Source organism: Prunus dulcis, chromosome 8 (genome assembly GCF_902201215.1).
Source record: "Prunus dulcis chromosome 8, ALMONDv2, whole genome shotgun sequence".
NCBI lineage: Eukaryota > Viridiplantae > Streptophyta > Magnoliopsida > Rosales > Rosaceae > Prunus > Prunus dulcis.
Window position 1 is genome coordinate 1,696,402 of NC_047657.1, and position 25,688 is coordinate 1,722,089.

At 36.0% G+C, this 25,688-nt stretch overlaps 4 protein-coding genes across 9 annotated transcripts; 3 read left to right on the forward strand and 1 right to left on the reverse strand.

Moving 5' to 3' along the window:
• Positions 1-248: 248 nt before the first annotated feature.
• LOC117637521 (cytochrome P450 CYP749A22-like) lies at positions 249-2,975 on the forward strand. Of its 2 annotated transcripts, none has more exons than XM_034372427.1 (5): positions 249-554; positions 647-873; positions 976-1,208; positions 1,716-2,094; positions 2,201-2,975. In XM_034372427.1, exons 1-5 carry the CDS (start codon positions 272-274, stop codon positions 2,627-2,629), a joined length of 1,551 nt encoding a protein of 516 aa, XP_034228318.1. In that variant the 5' UTR covers positions 249-271; the 3' UTR covers positions 2,630-2,975. The 2 variants fall into 2 exon arrangements, with proteins under 2 accessions (XP_034228318.1, XP_034228319.1); XM_034372428.1 differs by having other exon boundaries at positions 473-554; positions 652-873.
• A 5,398-nt stretch (positions 2,976-8,373) lies between these two features.
• Positions 8,374-19,789, forward strand: LOC117637109. Of its 5 annotated transcripts, none has more exons than XR_004587150.1 (11): positions 8,442-8,741; positions 8,887-8,952; positions 10,516-10,596; positions 10,756-10,809; positions 10,900-10,968; positions 12,970-13,032; positions 13,208-13,290; positions 13,368-13,433; positions 13,532-13,614; positions 13,987-14,087; positions 17,454-19,789. XR_004587150.1 is itself a non-coding variant. In XM_034371903.1 (10 exons), the coding sequence occupies exons 1-9, from the start codon at positions 8,514-8,516 to the stop codon at positions 13,572-13,574; spliced, it is 753 nt and encodes a 250-aa protein (XP_034227794.1). In that variant the 5' UTR covers positions 8,442-8,513; the 3' UTR covers positions 13,575-13,614; positions 13,987-14,226. The 5 variants fall into 5 exon arrangements, 2 of the variants coding, with proteins under 2 accessions (XP_034227793.1, XP_034227794.1); XR_004587149.1 differs by lacking the exon at positions 17,454-19,789 and adding an exon at positions 15,251-15,577; XM_034371903.1 differs by lacking the exon at positions 17,454-19,789 and having other exon boundaries at positions 13,987-14,226.
• Positions 15,928-19,560, reverse strand: LOC117637108 (receptor-like protein kinase 2). Its single transcript, XM_034371901.1, has 2 exons — positions 16,724-19,560; positions 15,928-16,492 (listed from the first exon to the last, which is right to left on the reverse strand). Exons 1-2 carry the CDS (start codon positions 19,533-19,535, stop codon positions 16,038-16,040), a joined length of 3,267 nt encoding a protein of 1,088 aa, XP_034227792.1. The 5' UTR covers positions 19,536-19,560; the 3' UTR covers positions 15,928-16,037.
• Positions 19,790-22,513: 2,724 nt separating the features above from the next.
• Positions 22,514-24,384, forward strand: LOC117638159. Its single transcript, XM_034373276.1, has 6 exons — positions 22,514-22,916; positions 23,227-23,341; positions 23,564-23,645; positions 23,726-23,777; positions 23,867-23,921; positions 24,201-24,384. Exons 1-6 carry the CDS (start codon positions 22,518-22,520, stop codon positions 24,278-24,280), a joined length of 783 nt encoding a protein of 260 aa, XP_034229167.1. The 5' UTR covers positions 22,514-22,517; the 3' UTR covers positions 24,281-24,384.
• The last annotated feature ends 1,304 nt before the right edge of the window (positions 24,385-25,688 follow it).

Sequence of the window (25,688 nt, forward strand, 5' to 3'; positions counted from 1 at the left end):
AGTTAAATAAGGGGTGAAAATTGTAGCACTCATATGTAAATCACAATGAATATCACACATATACAGAAATAAATCAATTAACAAAACATTTTGTTCTCATGTAAGGAATTGACCCAAATAAGGAAAGTATTGATGATTATTCTTCTTTTTTATTATTATCTAAATTTGGGCAAACAAGGAGGAGCAAGAAAACTTTAAAACTTTGGACTGTTGAAAGAAGAAAACTCAAGAGTGGTTTGACTAAGAGAAAGAACGAAAGAAAGAAAGAAAGATGTGTTCTTTAGGAGGCATGGTATTGACTCTTTCAAGCTTTCTGTGCTTGTTGCTGGTCTTAGTTCTCATCAAGATCCTTCACAAGCTATGGTGGACTCCAACTCGCATACAGAAGCAGATGGGTCTGCAGGGGATCCAAGGCCCTCCTTACAGACTCATCCATGGTAACAACAAAGAAATTTCCCAGATGATGAAAGAAGCCATGGCCAGGCCCAAAAGTATATCCCACGACACACTTCCTTTAGTCCAACCTCACATTCACTACTGGACCAAGATTTATGGTAAGAAATTATCTCAATTAGCTAGCTTTTTTGTTTTTTTTTGGTTGTGGTTTTTGTTCCAAGTACTAAATATTGGTCATCTTTATCAACAGGAAAGAATTATCTGCAGTGGCATGGTTCTCAAGCTCAATTGGTGATCACAGAACCCGAATTGTGCAAACAGATACTGAATAACAAAGATGGAGCTTATCCAAAAAAAGAGGTCCAAAACTTTGTAAAGAAGCTATTAGGAGATGGCCTGGTGTCAACAACCAAAGCTGAAAAATGGGAAAAATTGAGAAAGTTGGCCACTCTTTCTTTCCATGGAGAGAGCTTAAAAGTAAGTTTCTTTACCGTTGATGGTAATTTCTTGCAAAGAGTAGTGTAGTAAATTAGGTATGGTAGTGAAGTCAAATCTGATGGGATGGTATTGTTTTACTAGAGTATGATTCCAGCAATGGTAGCTAGTACTGAGACAATGCTAGGAAGGTGGAAAAATTATGAAGGAAAAGAGATTGATGTGCTTCAAGAGTTTAGGTTGTTGACTTCAGAAGTGATTTCCAGAACAGCATTTGGCAGCAGCTATATTGAAGGAAAGCATATTTTTGAGATGTTGACCAAGTTAGGCTTCATAATCTACAAAAATTATCTCGCAATCAGGGTTCCTGTCATTAGGTAACTTCATTTCAACTAAATCATTGGGGAACCGCATGGATAGCCATTCAATCTCCGTTCTCTTAGTTATTGATTGATTGATTGATTAATGTTTGAGATTCTTACTTCTCAATATAAATGGCATCCGAATGATCTTTGGTTGGTCAATTTCGGGATCCATTCAATTTGCTAGCATACACAATATACCTTACTATGTTAATAAACACAGATTCATGCCTAAAAAATTCTCTCTGTATCTTCAAAAAATCTGACTCATGCTTATGCTCTCCCTAAAATAGAAGAGATATTGATGCAAATACAAAATTTGAATTGAGCACAAATTTGCACTATAGCCATGAGAAACATACTCAAACGAATTTGCAATATATAGCCGGGAGAAACGTACTCAATTTCATTTTTGTTGTATAGTTGGAGCATTATGCAGAGAACCATTCTTCTTTTATTGTTTTCCCATATGAGTGAGCATTACTTCTGTTCTCATGTTTAGTCTTTCATTGAAAATTGCAGTAAGTTCTTCAAAACCAGTGATGAGATAGAATCGGAGAAACTTGAGAAAGGTATACGGGACTCTATAATAGAGATTATTAAGAAAAGAGAAGAGAAGGCAATGACCGGAGTAGAAGACAGATTTGGAAGTGATTATCTTGGATTACTTGTAAAGGCTCAACATGATGCCAATGACAGCCAGAGGATTTCGGTGGACGAAGTTGTTGATGATTGCAAGACGTTTTACATGTCCGGACAAGAAACTACTACTACTTTGCTTTCTTGGACTGTCTTGCTTCTGGCAATCCATACAGATTGGCAAGAGGAAGCAAGAAAGGAGGTCATACAATTATTTGGCAAAGAAACTCCACATCCCGATGGCATTTCCAAACTGAAAACAGTAAGAAAGTCAATAACACAATGAATTCCTCTTGTAAGTGGCAGAAATATATTCTCAATTAAAATTTTAAATCCTGATTTGTTATCTCTGTTTCATTTTCATGCAGATTAGTATGATCATTAATGAGTCTCTAAGGTTATATCCTCCACCTGTTTCAATTATACGGAAAGTTGAACAGGAAGTTAGACTGGGAAAGCTCACTCTTCCTCCTAATCTTGACTTGGTTATCTCAACCATAGCAATTCACCATGATCCTGAAATCTGGGGACAGGATGTGCATCTTTTCAAACCAGAGAGATTCTTGGAAGGGGTTGCTAAAGCAACTAACAATAACATAGGTGCATTCATACCATTTGGATTGGGACCTCGAACTTGTGTGGGTTTGAACTTTGGCTCCACTGAAGCGAAAATTGCTCTGTCAATGATTCTACAACGCTACTCCTTCACTCTTTCCCCTGGTTATGTTCACTTTCCCTTGCATTATCTTACAGTTCGGCCGCAGCTTGGAGTTCAGGTAATGCTACACTCACTTTGAACTGAGAACACAATGATGTATGGATTGCGCCATGATTCTTGTGCTTGGTGTTGGTGTATCAAGTACCTTGACATTGATGCCTTTGGATATACTGCTAGCTTATAAACAGTGCAAGTGATACACTGATTGATTGTCATGAATTTTTATTAAAATAAATAACCAACATCAGCACAAATGTGTTAGTACGTAGTGCATTAGATCCTTTGCTGCCTTCCATTTTGTAATCAAAACTGCTGTTTCTTTTTGGTTTTTTTTCTTTTTGGTCATCGCCCCGTTTAACAATATGTAGACAGATTGCAGTGCACTGATTTGATTATGGGAATTTATAGAATCATGTATTGGTTAATAGAAACATCGGAACTTCCAGAATATTAACTGTTTGTTCATTGAGCTCGACTTTTCCAATTACCTCGATTCGGGGAAATGGGGTCGAATATTCAATAAATATAGCCGCGCGGCTATACTCTGTAACATCTTTTTGTAATTATTTTTTTAATAAATAGTATAGCCATATATTTCCGCGTATAGCCGCGGGGCTATACTGGGGTTTTTTCGGTATCTTTGATGAGTAGAATAGCCGTAAGGCTATACTGGTGAACTTTTTTTATTTATATAGTATAGCTGCACGGCTATACTTTTAAATATAAAGAAATTAAAAGAAAAAATTGATTAATACACTCTTGCAGGGTATCTAAGAAATGAAACATTTGATACGCTCAGGAGACCTAAAGAACCTGAAGCAGGAATGAAACGGTATATAACACATCAACAATTATTTCATAAAGCTTTGTAGATCAACTGATAGCTTTCCGAGCTTTGTCATAAAACCGTCATCTAATAAGGTGTAAAACGTTTGGAGCATTATGTTTTTAAAATGTCCACCGTTCAATCAACATCTCATAAGCCTTTCCAAGTGTTTCGTACCAAGATTGAGCTACGCATACATATCGAAACCAAATTCATAAACTTGAAAAAAGGGAGACTCTTTTTATTTTTTATTTTTTATTTTTTTTTAAAACATTCATGTGTTTCGGAAAAGATAAGTTCTCGAAAAAATTCTCAAAATTTTCCATGTCAAGAATTGGCACATGGCTTGCCACTATTACTATGGTGACCCTATTGCAAACTTGTAATTTTAGGAAATCACAGGGACAAATTTGTTATTTAGCATATCTCCTTCTTAAGCCGAAACTTGTAACTCCTATATAATGGGCCCTTGCAAATGTAGGGTTTACGATTCATAAACTTCCTCCTTGCTTTGAGCCTCCACTCAATCGGAGCAGTCTTAGCCGAAAATTAGCTCTCTCTCTCTAGCTCTTCTTGTCCGTGTATAGATTCTTGCACATAGTTCTTCTTGGAAACCTATTCTCTGTGAAAATTGTTTCCAGGATTTTATTTGTGCGTAAATCAAAATCCTCTCTGCTTGAACCTTCTCCTTAAAACCCATGGAGATGTGTTCCAATGTTTATTGGATAACATTTTTGTTTCTTAACCCATTTCAATATTTTGATTTTTCCCTTCACCTGGAATGCTTTGTTGCTGCTACGATGATTTTGCTTTTATTTTTTTTTAGGATTGGCCGTTGATAATTTTTCTTGGGATTTTATAGCAGTAACTAAGCGCGTACAAATATTTGGATCCCAATTTCTAGCTCGGATTGAAAAAAAAATTGTGAAAATGGAACAAAGTTTCGATCAAACTTGTCACGGTATAAAGGGGATCAAGCATTTTCACTACACAATTGAATCTGAGATTAGATGTATCATAGATCACTTGAATGTACTAAATACCATTTTTAAGTTGCAGAAATATTATTCAAGTTTTTAGACGTTCAAAACATAAGTGTTCATCTGAGGGCGTTCGCGAGGCAGTGTTGCTTGCTAGTCCCTTTTTATTTTAAGGGTTTTTGTTCGAGATGGTCCTTTTTCTTTTGTTTCAAATTGGTAATTCGTATTATTTTTCTTTAGATAGAATCACATGATGGCACAGATTCCAAATTTTATGGCTAGATTGGACAAATTCTAATTACTTTACCACTGTTTTAGTACAAATTAATTATTTTAACCCTAAAATTGATGGCAATATTGATGTAATTTGATGGTGGGATCAATTCAACACTGAAGAAAGTTGGAAGACCATTAGAATGTAAAAATTAATTGGAGGAAACTTTGGTATAAGTTCACGGACCATTTCGGTAAAAATCCCTTATTTTAAATTTTAGGCACACCAATTGTGTTTATATTGTTTTAGCTTAATTATTTATTTGCCACCTGAAACTCAGTCATAGTTTCACTTGGCCCTGTGAAATTCAATTTGTGTCATGTTATCCCTTGAAACCCAACTTTGCTAATGTTGCACTTGGGGGTGTTAGATGTGTCGCGTTAATTTTGCTAATGTTGCACAAAAAGACCCACTTTTTGACTTTTAATAATGCCTATGTGAAAATATAATAATAATAATAATAGGATGTTTATTAATCCGTCATTGAAATTCAAATAAGGAGTTGAATTCCTATTACAAATATTTATATATTTACTTCACATTGAGGAATCAAAATGCGAGTGGAACCCACACAAAATCAGGAATTCAACTCATGATTTTGGAGGAATTGGACTTTTGGGTGGGAGATGGTATTCTAATTCTTGGAAAACTAACTCATTAGGAATCTATTTTTTTACCTATTATATCCTCACACAATTTTAAAATTTTAAAATTTGTCATATATTCTAACCCAACAATGAGGGCATTTTAGTAATCAATTTGGTTTCAATTACAATTCATGTGAATTTAGTAAACAACTTAAGGAATAATACAACTCCGACCCAAATTCTATATGGTTTAGTAAACAACTTTAATAGGAATCCGAAATCTAACTCTTTTCAATTCATCTTAATCCAATTACATATTAATAAACATGCCATAAATGTTTATATCTTTAAAAATAATTGACTTAAATATAAAAATTTGAAATTTTACACACAAAAAAAACTCCAATCGCTTCCCTTTCTTCACCTTTATTACTTTACCACCCATTGCACCTAGTTTCGTACCTTGTAATCCATTCCCTTCCTCTCCCCACCTACTGCAGCCAACCCACACCGTACTCCCTTCCTTTCCCTACCACCATCTAACACCCCCACTTGTTGTGCCGGGCCCTTACGCCCACCCCCAAATCTTCTCAAGATATGTTTCCCACTTTCAGCCGAGGTGATTGATGGAAGGAACTTTTTGGTCATTCTTTTAGATTGTGTAGACGTGCCACCACCAAGCCACCAATTTAGATAGAAGATCGAATTGTTGTGATCGCACTTCTGACTAATCAGCCAATTGATCGACCAAGACCTCCTATTGACCTAGGTTTTTTTCACTTCCTTAGGGTCAAGAATGGTTGAGCTTTGTATGTCTATTTTTAAAATTTTGGGATTTTAGTGATGAAAATGTAATTAATTCAAAAATGTGATTAAACCAAATGACAAGAAAGTAAATATAAGAAAAATATATTAAAGCGATAATTAAAGTTAAATTAAGATAAAAGCAAAAATAAGAACGATAAATTGAAATAGACTTTGAATTAAACTTAATGAAAATTCAAGAAGAATGAAAAGAAAAATAATTCAAATAATTTGAATATGAAAATGACATAATGTAAATTGCGAGAATATAAACTTACACTAATGAAATTGAAGAACTTGACCAATCTACATGCTTGAAAAGTAAATCGTATATTAGGAAATGAAAAGTGTTAGAAAAAAAAAGTAGGATTTTGGTGTTTGTGTGTTAAGTCGGATTATATTTTGCTCTTCATCTGCCTAGGTATTTAAAGGGCGATAGTCAACCCATGGGCTATCCATTCAATGGTTATTCACTCAGATGTTATGAAGTTTAAGATGTTTTCACCCCAACTTTGGAAGTTTCAGAAATTCTGACTTCAGAAGTCTCAGATGTTCCTACTTTGAAAGTCTCAAATGTTCCGACTTCGGAAGTCTCATATGTTCCGACTGGAAATCTCAATAGCCTAATTCATCCAAGTATGAAATCAAATAACTTAGTCACTATATCATTCAATAGGTACTCAAGATGTACTAGGAGTCACTTGTGTTTGTTGTTTGAACTTTTGAGTGTTCTTTTTATTGAATTCTCTACATTTATGTAAATAATTTTGACATTTGTTTCGCACTGGGTTCTTTAGTTTTTCATACTGAATCCAACCATATAAAGAACATAAAATTTGGATCAACAGTTGGAAAGTTACAAGTAAAAAAAGGGACAAAGGTCGAAACTGGAAAACATAGGAAGTTCATAAATTCCTCTCTGACCAAAAAGTGCTACAGTATCGGGGTAAGTGATACAATGGTGATAAAGAAGTGATACAGTGGTGACAAAGCAGTGATAAAGTAGTGATACAATGATGAGAAAGAAGTGATGCAGTAGTGATAAAGGAATGATACAAAATGCTGATTATATTTACCTCTAGTTTCTTGTTTTGTATTTAAATAATAAAATAAGTATAAATATCGGATTGGTACGGGTTTTCGTCGGGTTAGGAATTTTGTTTCCGTTAACCAAACCAAACATTTCGGTACGGATCGGATCGGAATAATTAAAATTAAAAAATAATTATTTAACCAAACCAAACCAAACTGTCGGTACGGTACGGTTGGTACGCTGATAATTCGGATGAGATGCCCACCCTTACTCCCAACTGACCTTCAAGACTTTGTTCGACCTTCAAGATTTTGGCAAAAAATTAGGACTTGAGCTGACTTTGGTATAAACTGAAACTAAGGCATTTGGGTATTAATTGGGCTAAAATATCTAGATATTACTTGAAATTGTTAATGTGACTTGAATATTAATTAGGCTTACTAATAAGTTTGGATATAAATGAATAAGTGATAAGAAAGTTGTAGAGCACAAAATCGTAGCAAAATAGTGTAGTAGTAAGTGAGTATCGTTCCACAGAGACTAAGACTAATTAACTGAGTATTGATTATGATTAATCCTAAACTTTATTTGGATGTTCGAATTGTGAGGCTTTGATTTGAATTAAGATCGATTTTTCCAAGACAAGAATTGGGATAAGAATTGACGCAAAGCGGTTCGGTTCGATTTTAAAGCTGAAGTAGACTTTTTTGGTCAACATGATTTTTTTTCCCGGTTTTTTCGACTCATTTCGGCTCGGTTCCCCGGTTTTAATGCCCACCTATTTTTTCTATTGAGTTGCCTTCCACAATGGTGAGAACTAAAAACAACCTAAAATGACTATTTTATCCCTAGATCTAACATAAAATGTAAGGAATTAACCGTAGGACCAACATTGTTAACAAAAGTGGAATTGAAGAAAAAAAACGAGAGTTGTTTGGTTGAGTTGGTTTCATGTTCCTTTTCTTTAACAAATGGATAGGGGTTCTAGCCCGCTTCATGCATGTTAGGTCAGTTTGCCAATGAGTGTTGGTTCAGTTGGAGAGATCCTTGCATTGTGTGTAGCCCACCATTGTTCGAGTCCTGCTTCTAGTAGTCCTCGTTGATGCATGATTTATAATTTCCTACTTAAATTCATACTAGCAGTAGCTGGCAGTTAGGTGTCATGCATAAGTCCTTCTGTCTCGAAGTTGTGAATTTACCCTGATACTGATGGTGAAAGTAGCCAATCTCCCTCTAAACTTTTCTTCAAAATAAAAGAAAAAAAGAGAAAAGAAAAAAAGAAAAGTGGAGTTGAGGACTACCACAACCGTTTTCGGTATTCAATGACTAAAACGCAAATCCGGAACAAATTCAGAACTATTACTCGTCTTTTTAACAACAAAAAAAAAAAACAAGAATTAACAAATAAAAGAGGGGCCATTTTCTAGCCGTAGATTTACCTTCCCGCAACTTATCAGCCATGGCTGTTGCCACAGTTCCTGTGAACTCAGTGTGCGCATGTCCACTGCGCTCACCGCGCATCCCAACCAAATTTGTGTCCCAATTCTTAACAAAATGCTCGTCCTTCAAATTGGGTTTTGAATCTCTGCAACTCCGGACCACCCTACCCGCAAGAAAGCTTGTGGTTCGAGCAGCTAGAACCGAGTCCAAAGGGGTCTCTTTGGGCTTCCGAGCTCCCAATTTTGAGGTACTACATATGTACTGATTCTTTTTCCTTTTCATTTCTTTTTAGATTTGTTCCGAACTGGGTTCACAATTTATTCTTCCTTTTGAGTGTGTGTGCGCGTGAGTTTTTATTCTTTGTTTTGATTATTTTGGGGAATTGATTTTAGATTCCAGAGCCACTTACTGGGAAAGTTTGGAAACTGGAGGATTTTGAATCACATCCTGCTTTACTGGTGAGTTCCCATTGTGTATTTGTTTTGTTTTGGATGGCTGTTGTTTTTTGTTTGTTTGTTTGATTTTGTGATTATATATGTCTGTATTTGATATTTTATGAATTGATTTCTAGATAAACTTAAAGGAACTGAGTGAGTTCTTATGAAATAACGGCTTCAAATGATTTAATATCGTGTTGTCTTACGAGCATTTGAATGCAACTATTCGTTGGAATGCCCAAGTTGTGAAGGAAAAATTCTTGTATGAGGAATTTGCAGTGCCTGACTAGGACAATGTGGAGGTGCTAATATTCCATTAATGGTATTTAAGTAAAAAGCTATATAGAAAATGAGTACATATTCTAAATATTAAACGAATAGTACTAAACCATACATCTTCTTTCATGCATTTAAATGGCACCTTGATAGTGTGTGTGTGAGAAAAGTAATGGTTACTGTCATATTTTTTCAGTCGTTATTCACTTTGAAAAGCTAGCATTTTTGCCTTGCTTGGGAGTTTATGATTGCTTAAATCATAATCAGGCTGCTTGTGCTTAACTTGAGCTCTGATAGTTAAGCAGCAGATTTGAGCTTATTTATGAACCAGGTAAGCCAAGATCAATCCGTATAGTATAGCGAATTGCTGAATGAACTGAGAATAAAATTAAAATGTTACTACCTTCAGCTCATATGGCCTCAAGTTTTTTATTTTTATTTTTAGTTTTTAGTTTTTTCAGAACAAGTTACTTTAGTAATAACAGCCATCTGTTACGCTGCCAGATATCAGATACTCAGAAAAACATGTGGTTGTGAGCTTTATACAGCTTAAAAACAGATGGCATATCACCATTTTTCCCAACCATGGAAGCTTGACATTTCACTAAGATAGAGTGTGTATAAAGCAAGAATACCACTATCATGTCTGTCAGCCTTGAAAATTGAAGAATTGTCTGGAGTCCTAGGTAGTCTGATAGTTATTTTCAGTTGCTAAGCTAGTTTACATGTCCATGAATTTATGCAATTATAGGTATAAGATTAGTTTAATGCCACATATATCAATTTACATAATTGGTATATTAATTTTGAGAAAAAAAAGAAAAACTTACATGTGGCAGGGACCCTTTTTCTTTTAAAATGCTAATTATTGGCCAACAGTTTACTCAGTAAGATAAAACCAAAGAACTGTAGTTGAAGAATTGTACTAGGAGTCATTTCTTGAGGTTAGCAATGTTATTCTGATTTAACTGGAACATTTTCCACTGAATACTTTATTAATAAGTGGATCTATCTGCCACCGCAGGACCTTTAAAAAGTTTCGGGCAGCATTATGCCAATTTTTTCTGTGCATATATGCACGTGAACTAGGTTTGTAGCTCTGGAAAATAAGAAAGAAAGAAGAATTATTCAAGGGTTTAGGAACAGATCAACACAACCTGTAAACCACAATCTGTAATACTGCTACTCTTCATGCAGGAAGTGAACTCATGGGTTTTCTTTACTAAATCAAGAATTTGGTTGCTTGTATTCTATGTTACTTCACATATAAGCAAGGATTAGATGCATTTTAACAGTGTGATGGCGCAGGTGATGTTTATCTGCAACCACTGCCCGTTTGTTAAACACCTGAAAAAAGGTATCGTGAAGCTTGCAAATTTCTATATGAAGGTAAGGCACCTGAATTTGCTTCTTCTGAGAGGCTTGATTCACTTTAAAGTTCTACCAAACTTCACTGAGCAAATTAATATAGGATAGTAACATGTTCAAATGTGTTTATATTTATTTCAAATATATTGTTATTATTGATATCATTCATTCTTTTTTCAGAAAGGACTTGCAGTTGTTGCGATATCTTCGAATTCTGTAGCTACGCATCCACAGGTACTACACTTGTACTAACTCCATAATTTGGGGTTAGAGTTTGTGAAGCTGTTGTATGATCAGTCAAAGTGTGGGAACTCTTCCTGACAGGATGGACCACAATTCATGGCAGAAGAAGCTATGCTGTTCAAATATCCTTTTCCATATCTATATGACGAGGTATGCTACTTCCAAAGTGCCAATCTTAACAGCTTTATAAATCTGGCATTTCTTATTTGATTTTGTTTCTCAATATGGCTTTTGGAAATGAGCAATAGTTGAGTGACAATATTTTACTCTCATAAGAATCTGGCTAGGTTTTGGTCCAACTGCAAAGCTCTCATTCATGTGTGTATGCACACATGAATCTATTAAAATTAAGTTTCTCAATGTACTAATCCAAACTTGAACTTTATCGGGAAATTGGGCAAAATATAGCCCTTTGCAAATTTATTGGTCAAATACTACCCACCTTATAATCATTTATCAAATACTATCTATAAATACTGTCTTATTGCCTACTTAACACTTTTTATCACTTTTTTCTTTTCTCTTTCAACTCTCTCTTCGCTCTCTCTCTCTCAGCTCTCAAAGTTTCTTTTCTCTTTTGTTTCTTGCAAATCAATCTCAATCACTCAATCAATAGGTTTGTTTACCCTTTCTTGGAATGAACTTGGTTAATTGATGATTGTTTCATGCCTCTTAATTGATGATTCTCTATGTCTGGTTTTTGTCTTTTGATTTCCGCCTAAAATCCCATTTCAATCCCTTCATTTCTTTTTTATTTTGGGCCTTTCTTTTGTGATTTGTTCTTCTGCTGGGACTATAAGAAGTGGAACAGGAAGAGCTATTCTTGGGTCTTTTCTGCAGAAACTAGTGGCTTGGCTGTTAAGATTGCATCTGGAGGTCGATGATGGACTTGAGCTTTGTGGGTTTCGCGATTCAGAAGAAAAATGATATTAACATATATTCCTATTAAATTACAGTAACACAGCAATTAACACCAATAACAGATCAATATAACAGCAATACCATAGCTATCAAACATCAATATAAGACCAATAACACAACAATACACAACAATGCAAAGACAAACCCTTCATCCCATGATAGCTGCAAACAAAAAGGTCACAATGACTAATTTTTGGGGTGAGGACAAACTGTTGTTTTTACGTAGTAAAAATTGATGTAGCACCAGTACAGAGAACTTAGAAATCTAGAGAGATTAAGAGAAGAAGCTAATGAGACAAAAGAACAAGAGAGCAGTAATTGTGACTTTTTGTTTTCAGCTGTCATGGGCTGTAGGGCTTGTCTTTGTATTGTTGTGTATTGCTGTGTTATTGGTGTTATATTGATGTTATATTGCTATGGTATTGTTGTATATTGCTGTGTTATTGGTGTTACGTTGCTGGTTATTGGTGTTATATTGATGTTGTATCGCGAAACCCACCATTGACCCCATCTTTTAGCTCTCTCTTCTGAATCGCCTAAGCTTGCAGCTGTTTCAACCTCAAAGCTCAACTCCATCATCAACCTCCAGCTGCGACCTTAACAGCCAAGCCACCAGGTTCTGCTGAGAGAAAGAAAAAAGTGAGAAAAGTGTTAAGTAGGCAATAAGAGAGTATTATAGATAGTACTTGATAAATGATTATAGGGTGGGTAGTATTTGGCTAATAAGTTTGCAAAGGGATAGTTTTTTGCCCAATTTCCCAACTTTAGCTAATCTTTAAACATTGGAGAATAGGAGGTACTAATGGCTCCAAGGGCAGGGCTAGCTTGATATTTGGCATGCATGCATGACAGGCTGGGACTCTTCATGGTTCATTTTAAAACATTGATCCCTGAAAAGCAGAATTTCCTTCCAAGTGTAAAATTAGATGTATTGAAGAATATACAAAGCTACCCTTAGAGTGAGGCTTTTTAGAAAGAAAAAAAGGAAAAGAAATGATAGTGTTGGTTATTCCTTAACCTGGGCAACTTGAGTCTCTTCTTTCCCTTTTCCTATTTTACTGGTTTTCATGGTTTTTTGTTAGCTGTTAGCATTCCTAAAATTGAGATTTTGAGGGCAGTAGAACTTCAGGTCGCACATTGTGTTAAGTGTAATACTATATCAATTTGATTGAAACAGTTATGCTTGGTAACTCTCTAATTCATTATCTTTGTTAAATATATTTAATACAGTCACAGGAAGTTGCCCAGGATTTTGGAGCAATTTGCACACCCGAGTTTTTTCTATTTAAAAAGGTGACCACAACCTGCACCAATCGATTTGCTGAAATTACTCAAGAACACTACCTCATTCCAGCTTTCCTTTAGGGGACTCATTGTAAACTTATCACTGTATCTCAATTTGAGTTAATCCAACTTCTATTTGTTTTACCCTTTCTAGCATGCAACTAAATTTATTACCGTGTAATAGGATGGACGGAGGCCATTTGAACTGGTGTACCATGGACAGTTTGATGATTCAAGACCTAGTAATAATGTGTCTGTAAGTGGAAGGTAGGAAATTCGTTTTCATATTAGCGTTATGACTTCTATTGTAAGGTGTGGAAACTGATTTAGAAAACTCCATGTAGGGACTTGAGCCTGGCAATAGATTGTGTTCTTAGTGGCCAACCGGTACCATCGATTCAGAAACCAAGGTACTTCTTTCCTATGCGACGTTTGTCAGGTCTTTAGGATTATGTTCAGCCATGGTTAAATTCTAAAAGTAATTGCTTTCCCCCCATTTTTTTTGTAGTGTTGGATGCAGCATAAAGTGGCACCCAGAGAGAAAACCGTGATATGCAAATCTTGGTTTCAATTTTCTTGAGATTATAACCTGTGAGTAAAAATTTTCTTTCAGGAATTTCTTTGTAAAGGCCGACAGCCATATTGATATCAGAATGTAACTTATAATTTCTTCTTCTTCTTGTTTCTCTCCAATCCTCAAATCTTCCTTTTTCATTGCTTGGTATTTCTGAAACCTTATAAAGCTAGGAAGTAATGTAATATAATCATTATTTTCTTCATTTGTAATTAGAAACTTTTTATTTATTGTAATGATCAATAAAGTCATCCCCCTCAAGATATGGGATGTCTGATGATTTTTGCACACTTGATCTTCGATGTTTGCCGCTGCCCCAATTCTTATGCTGATTTATTCGATGATTCTTGTGCTGTTTTGTTTTAATTTCAGTCTATTAATTTATACAGGAGAAATAAAAATACCCCATGAACTCATCGTAAAAACCATGCAACTAATTGCACCAACACTTGCAAAATCATGGACATTGCCTAAAGGAGAAAATGTTATGGTATGTTCTCTATGCTACTATGAGGCTGTCTTTTGATGTATAAGCTGTAGGATGTTGACAGGATACGTTTGGAGACTGTTCACCTTTAACAGCTGATAAGAACATCTTTTTCATTTCTTATTGGATTTTCCTGCTGTCACATTCCTTGGTCGATGCATGATTTTATTTATTTATTTATTGTTTATACAATGAGGGGTAGGTTTTCTCTTTCCAAATCCCACCCTTCCTTATGTGTCTAGATTGGAACTTGAAATCATCAACGGATGAATGAGTTAGGATACTATTAAGTAGATGGTAGGTTGTGAAAGTATGAAATAAGGATAGATTAGATGTTGGAATTCATGGTGAGTGTATGACATTCTAGGGTGATTGATAAATCCAATGTGATGAACGTGATGCCTTTTTTATTAGTACTACTTCCTGTAGCCGGTGGTGGTGGTGGTGGTGGTGGTGGTTTGATGGCTCTAAAGTTTTTTATTTTATTTTTTGTAATGACATGTTTATTTTTGTATTGGAATTATTCCAATTCAATGCATGAGTATTGAATTTATTCCACTTCCTGACTTTTCCCCCCGTTTACTAACAAACATGGAATCAAAATTATGTAATATAATACCTGAAAAATCAGGAATTAGATTGATTAGGAGAAGGAGGAGTTGATCCCATTCTCATTTCTGTCTCGTTTATTGAGTTCTCTGATTCATAACTTCTTACATTTATAGTAAGTAAATGCTCTAAAATCTCACCTACCAATTAGAATGCAGGATTTAAAACTTCTTTATCCTAACATTATCAATCATGCTTAGAATGGGATAAAAAATGGAAAAATCGATAAAAAGTGGATGCCGATTGAAGCACTGTGCTTCAATTCTTAAAAGTTGTTATTGCTTTTATTGAAAGATTTAGAAGAGCGTTTAGTGGATAGTTGCTTGCATTATTAGCCATTAGAATCTCATAAGTTACCATACACAATCAGAGTGGGCCTTAGATGGTTCACTGTCACACGTCCAAGGACAGTGTATCCTTTCAAGAACATGCAGATCATGAAATCTCTTTTTCTTTTGAGAAAAATAATTGTTGGAAAAAGCTTGAGAAGGATAGTGGTCCAATTTGTTTCTAATATCATGTTTTTTTCTGTGGCTCATGCTAAACTGCTAAACAAGATTGTCACCTCGACCATTGCTATTTTTGTCGGCACAAGGCCCCACAGACAAACCCAATGGGGCTTGAAAGCTATGACTACTGCTGTTGGTCCCCAAATTGATAATTGCAATTTTGTTGCTCACTCCTTGTGTGATATTTTACGTACTACGAAATTGCATTATCAATGGCAGCAGCTTATTGCATTGTTGGGACAATCTGCTGGAATCTTGGCTTTAAATATTCAGAGTTTTTCTTTATTCTTTCTAAATTTTAGTCACCGAAATGTGACAGATGATACAGTGAAATCTTAGTTATATGTAGAAATAAATGAGGTTTAGAGTGGGATTCTGTATATGCTGTTAACTTGAGGATATTTTTCTCTTTTAATATATTTGCTTGGAATTGTCAAACATAGCCTCTGCTCTGGGAAAAAAAAAGGGATATCGCTATTTTGCTATTCCCGGCTAATAATGATATGCCACGTGGAAAAGTTGTCACTCGTGTCCTAGGGCTTTTGGCCGGAGATAGTAAAACAGTGCTATCCCTGTTTCATGCAAGTGTTTCTCCACATTTTGGGAGCATGCATCTGATTGTATCTTCTTACTTTTGAACTAGGCACATTTTACTTTAGCCTTACTATCTGCACTAAGGTAGATAGCGGAGAAAACCCCCAATCTGATAATGCAATCCTGAATCATAGTGAAAGACAATAAACATGTCTTATTGCTACTACACGACATTAATCTATACAAATTGTATCTTTTTACCTGAACAAAAAATAAAAATTAATGAAGTGGAATGATGACTTTAGGGGTTTGTGGGAAAACAAGAAGGTGATCCAATTAGAGGTTCAGATGACCTGGAAAAACTGGAACTGTGGAATGTAGCTTTCGCATCTCCTTTTCCAAGAAAATCTGGTTTTTCACAATCCTCATTTTCATGCCTGATCTCCTTGAGCATTGCTGTTACATCTTTCATTGTTGGCCTTTCCTCTGGGCAAGTATTAACACAGAGCAGAGCCACCCCAAGCACTTGAAGCATCTCTTGGGTTTGTGTCCCTGATCTCAATATTAGCTGCTGGTCAAGAATTGATGTGAATTCCCGTTTCCTTTCTCGGAGTTCCTTATTGACCCAAGTGACAATATGGGCACCCTCCGGAATCTTGTTATCCATCGGTTCCTTCCCGGTTAGGACCTCAAGAAGCACCACTCCATAGCTGTACACATCACTCTTTTCTGTGATTCTCAAACTATATCCATATTCTGCAAAACATTATTACATTACAAGCAGTATTAGTCAGATATCAAAACCATGTGACCTACATCATCTTTATAGGAAGCAAAATAACATTGAAACTGGATTCATCAACAATAAAAATAAGAGATTAAGGGTTGTGAACAAGTTCAACAACTATGACATTAGACTGGTTTGATTGAGTAACCCGAATAACACAATGAACAGACCACAAAAGAATATGAGGAATTTAGACTCACCTGGAGCAATGTAGCCATAAGAACCTGCAACTGTGTTGGAGGCTCTGCCGCATTCTGGAGAACTCAAAAGCTTTGCAATGCCAAAATCTGCTAGAAAAGATTCATACTGTAGTCCTACCAAGATGTTGTTAGACTTAATATCCCGATGAACTATTGGAGGTATACAATCATGATGAAGATAAGCTAAACCATGAGCTGCTCCCAGTACAATCTTGTACCTTGCATCCCAGTCTAAGAACAGCCTTGTCTCATGGAGCAATCCACCCAAACTGCCATTGCTAATGTAATCAAACAAAAGCAGTCTGGTTTTTCCGTTGTTACAACATCCCAGAAGCCTCACTATGTTTTTATGCCTAATTGATCCAAGAGTACGAACTTCTGTAGAAAACAAGTCGATCTGTGGATGCTCGCCATTATTTACCGGCCATAGCTTCTTCACTGCAATGACCTGTTTTGTCGGAGTCTCCACACGATAAACCATTCCTGAGCAACCTTTCCCCACAATGTTTGAATCTGATAGTCTAGTCACAATATCATTAACAGAAAAATTAAGCTTTTGAAATGGGGTGAAATCCCATATCAAATGACTTTCTTCTTTACTGTCCATCCCAAATGTGATTCCAGCAACTCTAACGAATAAAGCTATTCCAGCAAGCATAAGCAATATAGTTGCTGTCACACTAAGAAGAACACAAACAATTAGATATCTGATGGATTTCTTGTCATGCAGGTTACCGTTCAAGTGGCACTCATTTCTGTTAATGCATAGCTTCGGGTTGCCCTCGTATGCAGTTGATGGAATATCTTTGAAGAAATTAGTATTGGGAAGTGGACCTGAAAAGTCATTGTATGAGACATTCAGGGACACAAGATTGTCGAGACTGCCCAGTACTTTCAGGCTTCCTGTCAGCATATTGTGGGAGAGATCCATATTGGCAAGTTTTGAGAGATTTGAGAAGCTTTCTGGAATGGGGCTTGTCAGAGAATTCCAACTCAGATTCAAGAGAATATCTAGACCTTGCAAGCGTCCGATCTCATCTGGGATAGAGCCAGTGATATTGTTGCTGCTCATATCCAACAGCTGCAAATCCTTACAGAAGCCCAATGATTTTGGTATGGAACCCGTAATGTGGTTTCCACTGATGATCAGTTTGTTTAGGGATGTCAGATTGCCCAGATTTTCAGGAATCGTGCCTTCTAACATGTTCATGGAAAGGTCTAATACATTAAGACCAGTAAGGAATTGGAAAGATGAAGGAATCATGCCTTGGAGCTCATTGCCATGCAAATCAACCATTTCTAACTGGGTACAGTTTCCGATTTCAGGAGGAATTTCCCCATTAAATTGATTTTCTGACAATTCAAGGAAGGTCAATCTATGAAGGAGCCTAAGTTCAGATGGAATTTGACCTGTGAAGTTGTTTGATCCCAGCCGTAAGCGGATCAAGTTGGTGCAGTTACCAATATTGGTTGGAAGAACTCCTGAAAGTTGATTTGATATCAGCAACAATTGAGTTAAGTTCTTGAGGTCAAAGAGAGAACTTGGAACTGACCCATTGAGGAGATTGTGTGAAAGGTCCAAAGCTTGAAGTTTCTCACAATTGGCCAGCTCAGTTGGTATGCTTCCATACAGCTGATTCTGCCAGGCAAAGAACAGAGTAAGTTCTTTTAATTTCCCAATGACAGGTGGAATCTTGCCAGTAAATCTGTTGTTGTCCAATTCCAGTTGCTTTAAACTGGAAAAGTTTCCAAATAAAGGTGGTATGCTGCCTGATATATGATTCTCAGACAGCAGAAACTCCTCCAATGCCACTAAATTTACAAGAGACGGAGGAACCTCACCACTCAGAAGATTCATTGAGAAATCGATCACTATCAAAAGCGAACAGTTCCCTAAAGCACCTGGAATACTTCCAGTCAGATTGTTCTTCCACAGTAGAACTCTTCTGAGTCTTTTCAACCGACTAAATTCACCGGGAATATGACCAGAAAGCTGGTTTTCATACAGAAACAAATTTTCCAAGGCTGAACAGTTACCAATTTCTGGTGGGATGGCACCTGTGAGATTTGCAGTATAGACTGAAAGTGTTTGGAGATTCTCTAGTTGTCCTATGCTGCTTGGAATCTGCCCTGTGATTCCCGTAGCTGCAAGGCCAAGAAAAGTTAGTGCTTTGCAGTTTGATATCTGCATTGGAATTTCCCCATGAATTCCAGGATTCCCGCCTGCACGGAAGATTTCCAGAGCCGATAACTGGCCTATTTCTGCAGGAACCTTTCCGGATAGCTGGTTATCGTACAGCTCAAGTTGTTGAAGCTGTGAACAGTTTCCAATTTCTTTTGGAATGACACCATGCAAGGAATTGGAATTCAGTGATAATAACTGCAATTTAGATAACTTTCCTATCTCCTGTGGAATTTTACCTGTTAGAGCATTGGAGCTGAGATCCAAGGTGGTAAGTGAAGACAAGTTTCCAATCGAGGGTGGAATTTCTCCGCTGAGGTTCCCTTTTGAGATTACAAGGGTGGTAAGATAGTTGAAGGAGAGGAGCTGGCTTGGGAAACTGGTAGGAACATTGAGTGAGGTGATTGTGATTTCAGAAACAAAACTGCTGCTGGAACATATGATATAATCCCATTTGCATGGATCCTGGTCAGCTGGATTCCATGAAGAGAAAAAGGTAGCAGAGGAAGAAGAATTAAAGGTTGAAAGCCATGAAAGTAGGGAGAGGCCCTCTTGGTTCAGAGCAGAGGTGGCAGGACACAGAAAGATATTGAGAAGCAAGAGAATAATAGTGATTGCATTGCTTGACATGATGAGGTTAATAACAACACTGCTACTTTCTATCTCATCTAAGTCTCTTTAAATCTCTCATCATGTGATAGTGGGATATTGAACTGGCTGCCTCAATCCTTCAAACTGCTTTTTCTCTGGAAAACATTGCTTAAATTTCCTTGAAATAGACTAAAAGCTAGGGCCTTGGAGGGACAGAATAGTTTATGGTTTCTAGTGCAGTTCTGGATATATTAAAAAAATTATATATATAAATTCATAGAAAATTTTGAGTACGAAGGGACCTAACTATAGTTGATATGATTGGGGTTATGAGGGACATGCCGCCTTTGAAAAATTGACAAATCTTTAATTATTCATCTGTTCCTTTCTGTCATGGGTGTATATTTTTTTGTTTTTTTCCCTCTCATAACATTTGGAAATTAGTCAAAACTAATAACATTATGAAAAATACCAGTGAGGCAAGTACAGGACATATAAGAAAGATTTCGTTAAGCTTTTCTCCTTTTCATTGTTCATCAAATTTGGAGGGGATCTCTTGTAATTAGGTAGCTTAACTAATAAGATGAGAGTTCATCGTCTGCAAGTGCTCGATTTTTCGGCTTTGAAGTATCCTGTACAAATACAAAAACATCCATATGGTAGATTTTGCTTTCTGCATACTTGGTTGCATGCTTCAAATTCTGTTGTACAACAAGCTTTAGTAGTATGCTATGGATATACTGCTATCGTTTGGTGGATTCACTCTAAATCCCTTCATATAATGATTGCTCATCTTTTCAGTTAATTGCAGAACAATTCACATAATGAAAATGACTAAGCAGCCCTCCCAACCCAACAAGGGGAAAAAAAAATAAATTTGAAAATAAAAAGAGACACTTCAACTTTTTTATGTGATGAGGAGTATGGTGATGTCTTAAGATCACCTTTGTATCTGATAAAGTTGTTCATGTCATGGAAGTAAGTCAGCGGTTTTCTGAAGGGACAACAACACAGGTCCATGCCTCTTCATGAAAAAGGCTCTTTTCCTTGCCCATGCATGAACCTTCCCAAAAACCCCAAAAAAAGCAGCTCAAATTTGCTTTGTCCATGACCTACTAGTAAAAACTTTGCAAGTACCTCCCTGGCTGTATTGGTTTTTTTCTTTCTGACCCATTTTTTTTCTATCAGATCATGTTTCCTTTTCACCGTCCATGGACCGAAGTAGATGATAACTTAAACATATAAAGGGACCAACGGGGTATAGCCTGATGGAAAAGAACTTTGATTTGCACACCAATGCGTGGGAGAATACAATTCTTTTCCTCATAGTACCTTGGCAATGTGTGAGAATACACCATCCCCTTCCTAATTATGGAAGAAAAGAGAGATATATGTAGGGAACAAAAGGCAGCAAGTATTATACACTAGAGCATTAATTAATTTGTATTTGAATTATTTTGTGAGAAATTAAGTACATAAATCTAACAAATATTGTGAGGTGTAGGGAATATAAGCCTACAATTATAGGGAAGCCCTAGTCAACATGGCATTGAAGAGAATTTTGGGAATAAAGCAAACATACAAACAGAAAAGAATAAGGAAAATTATGCATCACTAGCGTAGGTCTGTCCCCTCAATGTGAAATGGAAACAAGTGGAATATCTGTAAGGGGATAAGTTATGTATGGATGGTGGGGACAAGTGATCCCCCAACCACATTTGGTGCCAAATGACTATTTTAATTTGCAAAGTTTTCATTTGGGTTTTTGGTTTTGCTTGATAGTGACCCATAACTCTTTCCAGCTAATTGAGATGGTGAAAAAAATGGAATTAAAAGAGGTTGGAAATGCCTAGAACGGAAATTGCATCAACAAAAGTGAAGATAGGAGACACTAGGGTTAACCCTCTAGATAATCACGAAGGTTAGACATACCATTCACTTATCAACTTAATAATGACATTTTTGTTGATGTTCGATAATATATGTGCGCATAAGTAAATATTTTTAATCACTTGAAATCACAAACTACTTATATATCGATTGTCGGATACATAAATGAGAGTCTTAATCACTTGAGTTACAAATTAATCTCATAGTCGCTTATAAAATGAAGAAGTTTGGACTTAGTGAGGCAAATAATTGAATCAAGTGGCCCAAACAAGCGCGTGCTAATGGCCTAAAAAAGAGGCTTGTTATAGAGCGGGTAGGGGTGGGGGGCCGCATATTTGCTTCAGTAGGGAGGCACAAAAAGCGAAAGACAGAACAGTAATTCTGTTGTTGTGCTTCGCAAAATCTAACCAACGGGAAGGAATTGGCCTTTGCAGTTCAAATATCATAATCGAAGATATTGGATCTTGATTGCAGGTTGGACTACATTAAGATATGTTCAAAAGATTTAAGAAGAAAAAATAATAAAAACCTAATGAGATCTGGATTTTCAGTCTAATGTGCAAACATACACTTCGTAAAATCTTTAATATGTTAGGTATTTTAGATTTTCCTTTAATTAATTTCATTTTTACCCAAGTATACTTGCTGCCAAAGTTTTCGAAGCCCTATAAATTTTAGATTATCGCAATCAGTCCAGAGAGGTAAGTATACACGATGTTAATCACGTGCTGTTATCAATTCACTTATATTATAATACATGCATTTATTCAATCTGTCTGGAATTTTTTTAAATAATCATTGGGGGAGTTTCTATGATTTTCTGGTGAGTGGACCTAGGACCTAGCATTCACCTTACTTTCAATGCAAAATCAGCCCAATCAAGGCATTGTATTTGGGCCAGAGTTTGATCCTAACTGGCCCACGCTGAATATTGGTTAGAAGATGAAAAGCATTCCTTGCCTAGTTCACAATTATGCTGCAGATAGATAAAAAGTGCACCAAAAGTTCCATAATGCTTTACAATAAGGAACATCAATTCCTTGCCTCATTTGCAATCATCTTATTTGTTATAACAACCAATTAGGATGCCTAACAACAACCTTTCTCTTTCTCTCACAAATTTTCCCAATTATGGCCTCTCTGACCCAATATTCTGTAGGAGCTTGCCTCACACCAAACAAGAGCTTCAACCTCAACACATTGTTTTTTGTTTTTCCACAAGCACTCAATGCAACAAGTCATATCAGAAACCAGAAGACCCAATTGTCATTAAGTGGGAAAAAGCTGCAGCAAAAATTATTTTCAAATATTGTTGGGAAAAATTGCAAATATGAGAAATGGAGAGTTTTTGGCAGTGATGATGGATCTTGTGGGATTGCACCTCTTCCACTCCCACCTTCTGTGTTGGAGGCAGTTCAAGATTTCTACAAGGCCATCAATGCCAAGGACATACAAGCTCTAGAGCAACTTCTGGCTGATGACTGCCATTATCAAGACCTTGTCTTTTATGTTCCTTTTGTAGGAAAAGAGGTTTCATTGCTTTCTCCTTCATCTCTACTCATAGTGAATTTTATTGAAATTGGAAGATGCGACAAGTTAATAGGTTTTGTTGGCATTTGAGAAATTAATTCAATCATGCTAGGAACACCAGATTTATTTGCCTAATTTATTCACGAAAAATAATGTCCGTATATATGTCAATATCTTATTTGTTTAAAGAATAAATGAGATTTAGAATGGGATCAAAATTTCATTTGTTTAATAACATAATTTGATTAAGAAATTTTCTTGTTAAAGAGGTACTTTACTAATGAAATGAGGTGTTTGGGAATATGCCCAGGCGATCGTGCATTTTCTTACCAAGGTGATGGATGCAATGGGATCCAATATTCATTTTGTCCTTGATGCTGCGACTGAAGGTGGAAACTTGACTGCCAGTGTAATTTGGCATCTTGGTAACTTTCACAACCTTAATCATCTTAAATTTGATTGCGTTACTGTGTGTCGTATGGTGTTACGTGTTTAATAATTTGGTCATGTTTGAGTCAACAAAGTTGAAACACGACTAATAATTGTGTAAATCTAATCAATTAAAAGAATGTTTTGCAATAGGACATAACATTGGCACCTCAAATGCAATTTTCTAGTGATTGGATTTGTCTTTGGATGTTTTACAGAGTGGAAAGACAAAGAAATACCCTTTGCCACTGGTTGCACATTCCTTGAATATGAACAAGTTGAAGGAGAGCTCTTTCTTAGGTATTATTTCCAATTGTCTTGTTCTTGAGAGAATTTATACATTTGATCTAAATTCTGCCCTGACAAGAGAACACATGCAGGAAAGCAACTGGCATGGAAGAACTTCCATTCAAACCAGGTGATTTCGTACTGGTACGGATCATATAACCTAGTTATCATGCTTACATATAATTACCTCCTTTGATTGATTGTTTGATTTATTTATTTATATAAATACGCAGAAACTTTTAAAGTCAGCAAGTACCTTCTTCGATCTCTATCCAATGGCGGCTGAAGGTATGCAGACACTCAGTTACTTACACATTGCATGCGGGGCACTTCCAATGGGGAGGTTTTATTTGGGGTACCAATACCATATTTGAAGCCTAAGTTTGAGATCCAAATGAGATAATTAATGCTAGTATTTTTGTTAGTCTCAAAATTCTATTTCTTGGCATGGCTGACTTGAAACTAACAACCCAATTATTTTCAAATTTCCTAATTTAAGTGGTTTTTTTTTTTCCTTTCTTTTTGGGCAAGGCTAATTGGTTTTCTCTACTTTTTTGAGTTTTGCAGCGTTGTTGCTGAAGTCTCATGGAAGTGGCCCGCATGAAGGATTAGATACACTTTTAGACAAGCTTCGGGGTAGACACTGAACATGAATTTCTCAACTTCTGCGGTTCTACCAAGCCACATTTTATTTACATGCCTTCTCTGATATAATGGTGGAGATTTAAGTCTCATTTATTTACAACCAATAACCAATTATTTCACACATAAATTGGTATTCAAATACAATCTGAATTCTCTATTTGGATTTATCTATTAGAATTTACTTGATTTTAGGATTTGCTTGACTTTTGTGGCTAAGAACACAAGTTCAAAATCTGATGGTAGTGAGTTTACTCCTGGCCTAGCTAGCTTCTTCCAGAGCCGGCCATGACTTTTGGGTGGCCCAGGGCATAAATTAAATTGAGGCCCTTCTCCTTTATATACAAGCCTTAACAGAAAGAAAGAAATTTTTTTTTTTTTTTTGAAAATCTTGTAGAGCTTTGCTTTCCGAAACTTACTGCAAAGAGGATGATACATTGCAAATCTTCAAAGAAAAAATTATAGTTAAATCATGCAATTCAGAATACGTATCTTTTCTCACACCTTAGCCCCAACTCCAATTACATAATAAAAAAGGTTATACATGCCCTTTCTCTTTTCCTTTTTTTTGGTCAATATAAGGCTTCATTAGGCACCTGCAAAAGGCCAACAAAACAAGACTAACAGGGCCACCAACTAAAGAAAAACAAAAGAAACGAGCACCATTGAATGTATACTTAAAAAATAGATGTTTGGAGATTACCCAAAAAAAAATTATAGAGTACCCTAAAGAGTGTCTCCTAATAAAATTATTTGAGAGATCCCTCAATAGAAGGGGACTGTATATATATATATATATATATATATATACAATAGCAGGGGACTATATATATATATATATATATAGGAGAGAAGCCACAATGAGAAGTTTAAAGTGAGAAGGTTATTTGAGGAGGCCAATCCCACCATCAAAACATTTAAAATGTTTTAAGTCCTCCCATGATTTTTTTACATTTGATAATGGTGAGATTGACCTTCTCAAATAGCCTCCTTACTTTTAAGTATGATATATCATTATTACACATGTTCCCATACTATGATCCACTACTATACATTAAAATTAAATCTAGGGACTCTAATCAATAATTTAGATGGACTGTTTAACAATATTATGCATAAGTCAGATTATTTGAAAAAAATAAATAAAAGAGTGTTAGAGTCAGTAACGCATATACGCGTAGATTGATCAAAATTACTAATATATTTGTGAGACTTGACTCGAGAATAACAATTTGTATCAACCTACGCGCCCCTGACGGTAGCATCGTTTAAAAATGAACACAACATGATCCACCAGAAAAAAAAGAGAAAAAAACGAAAAAGAGAACACGTTTAAACAAAAGTACACGACATGCTGCAGGCCTATCTAGCTGTAGATTGCTGCATGATCCATTTATAAGTGCAGAAGGCAGA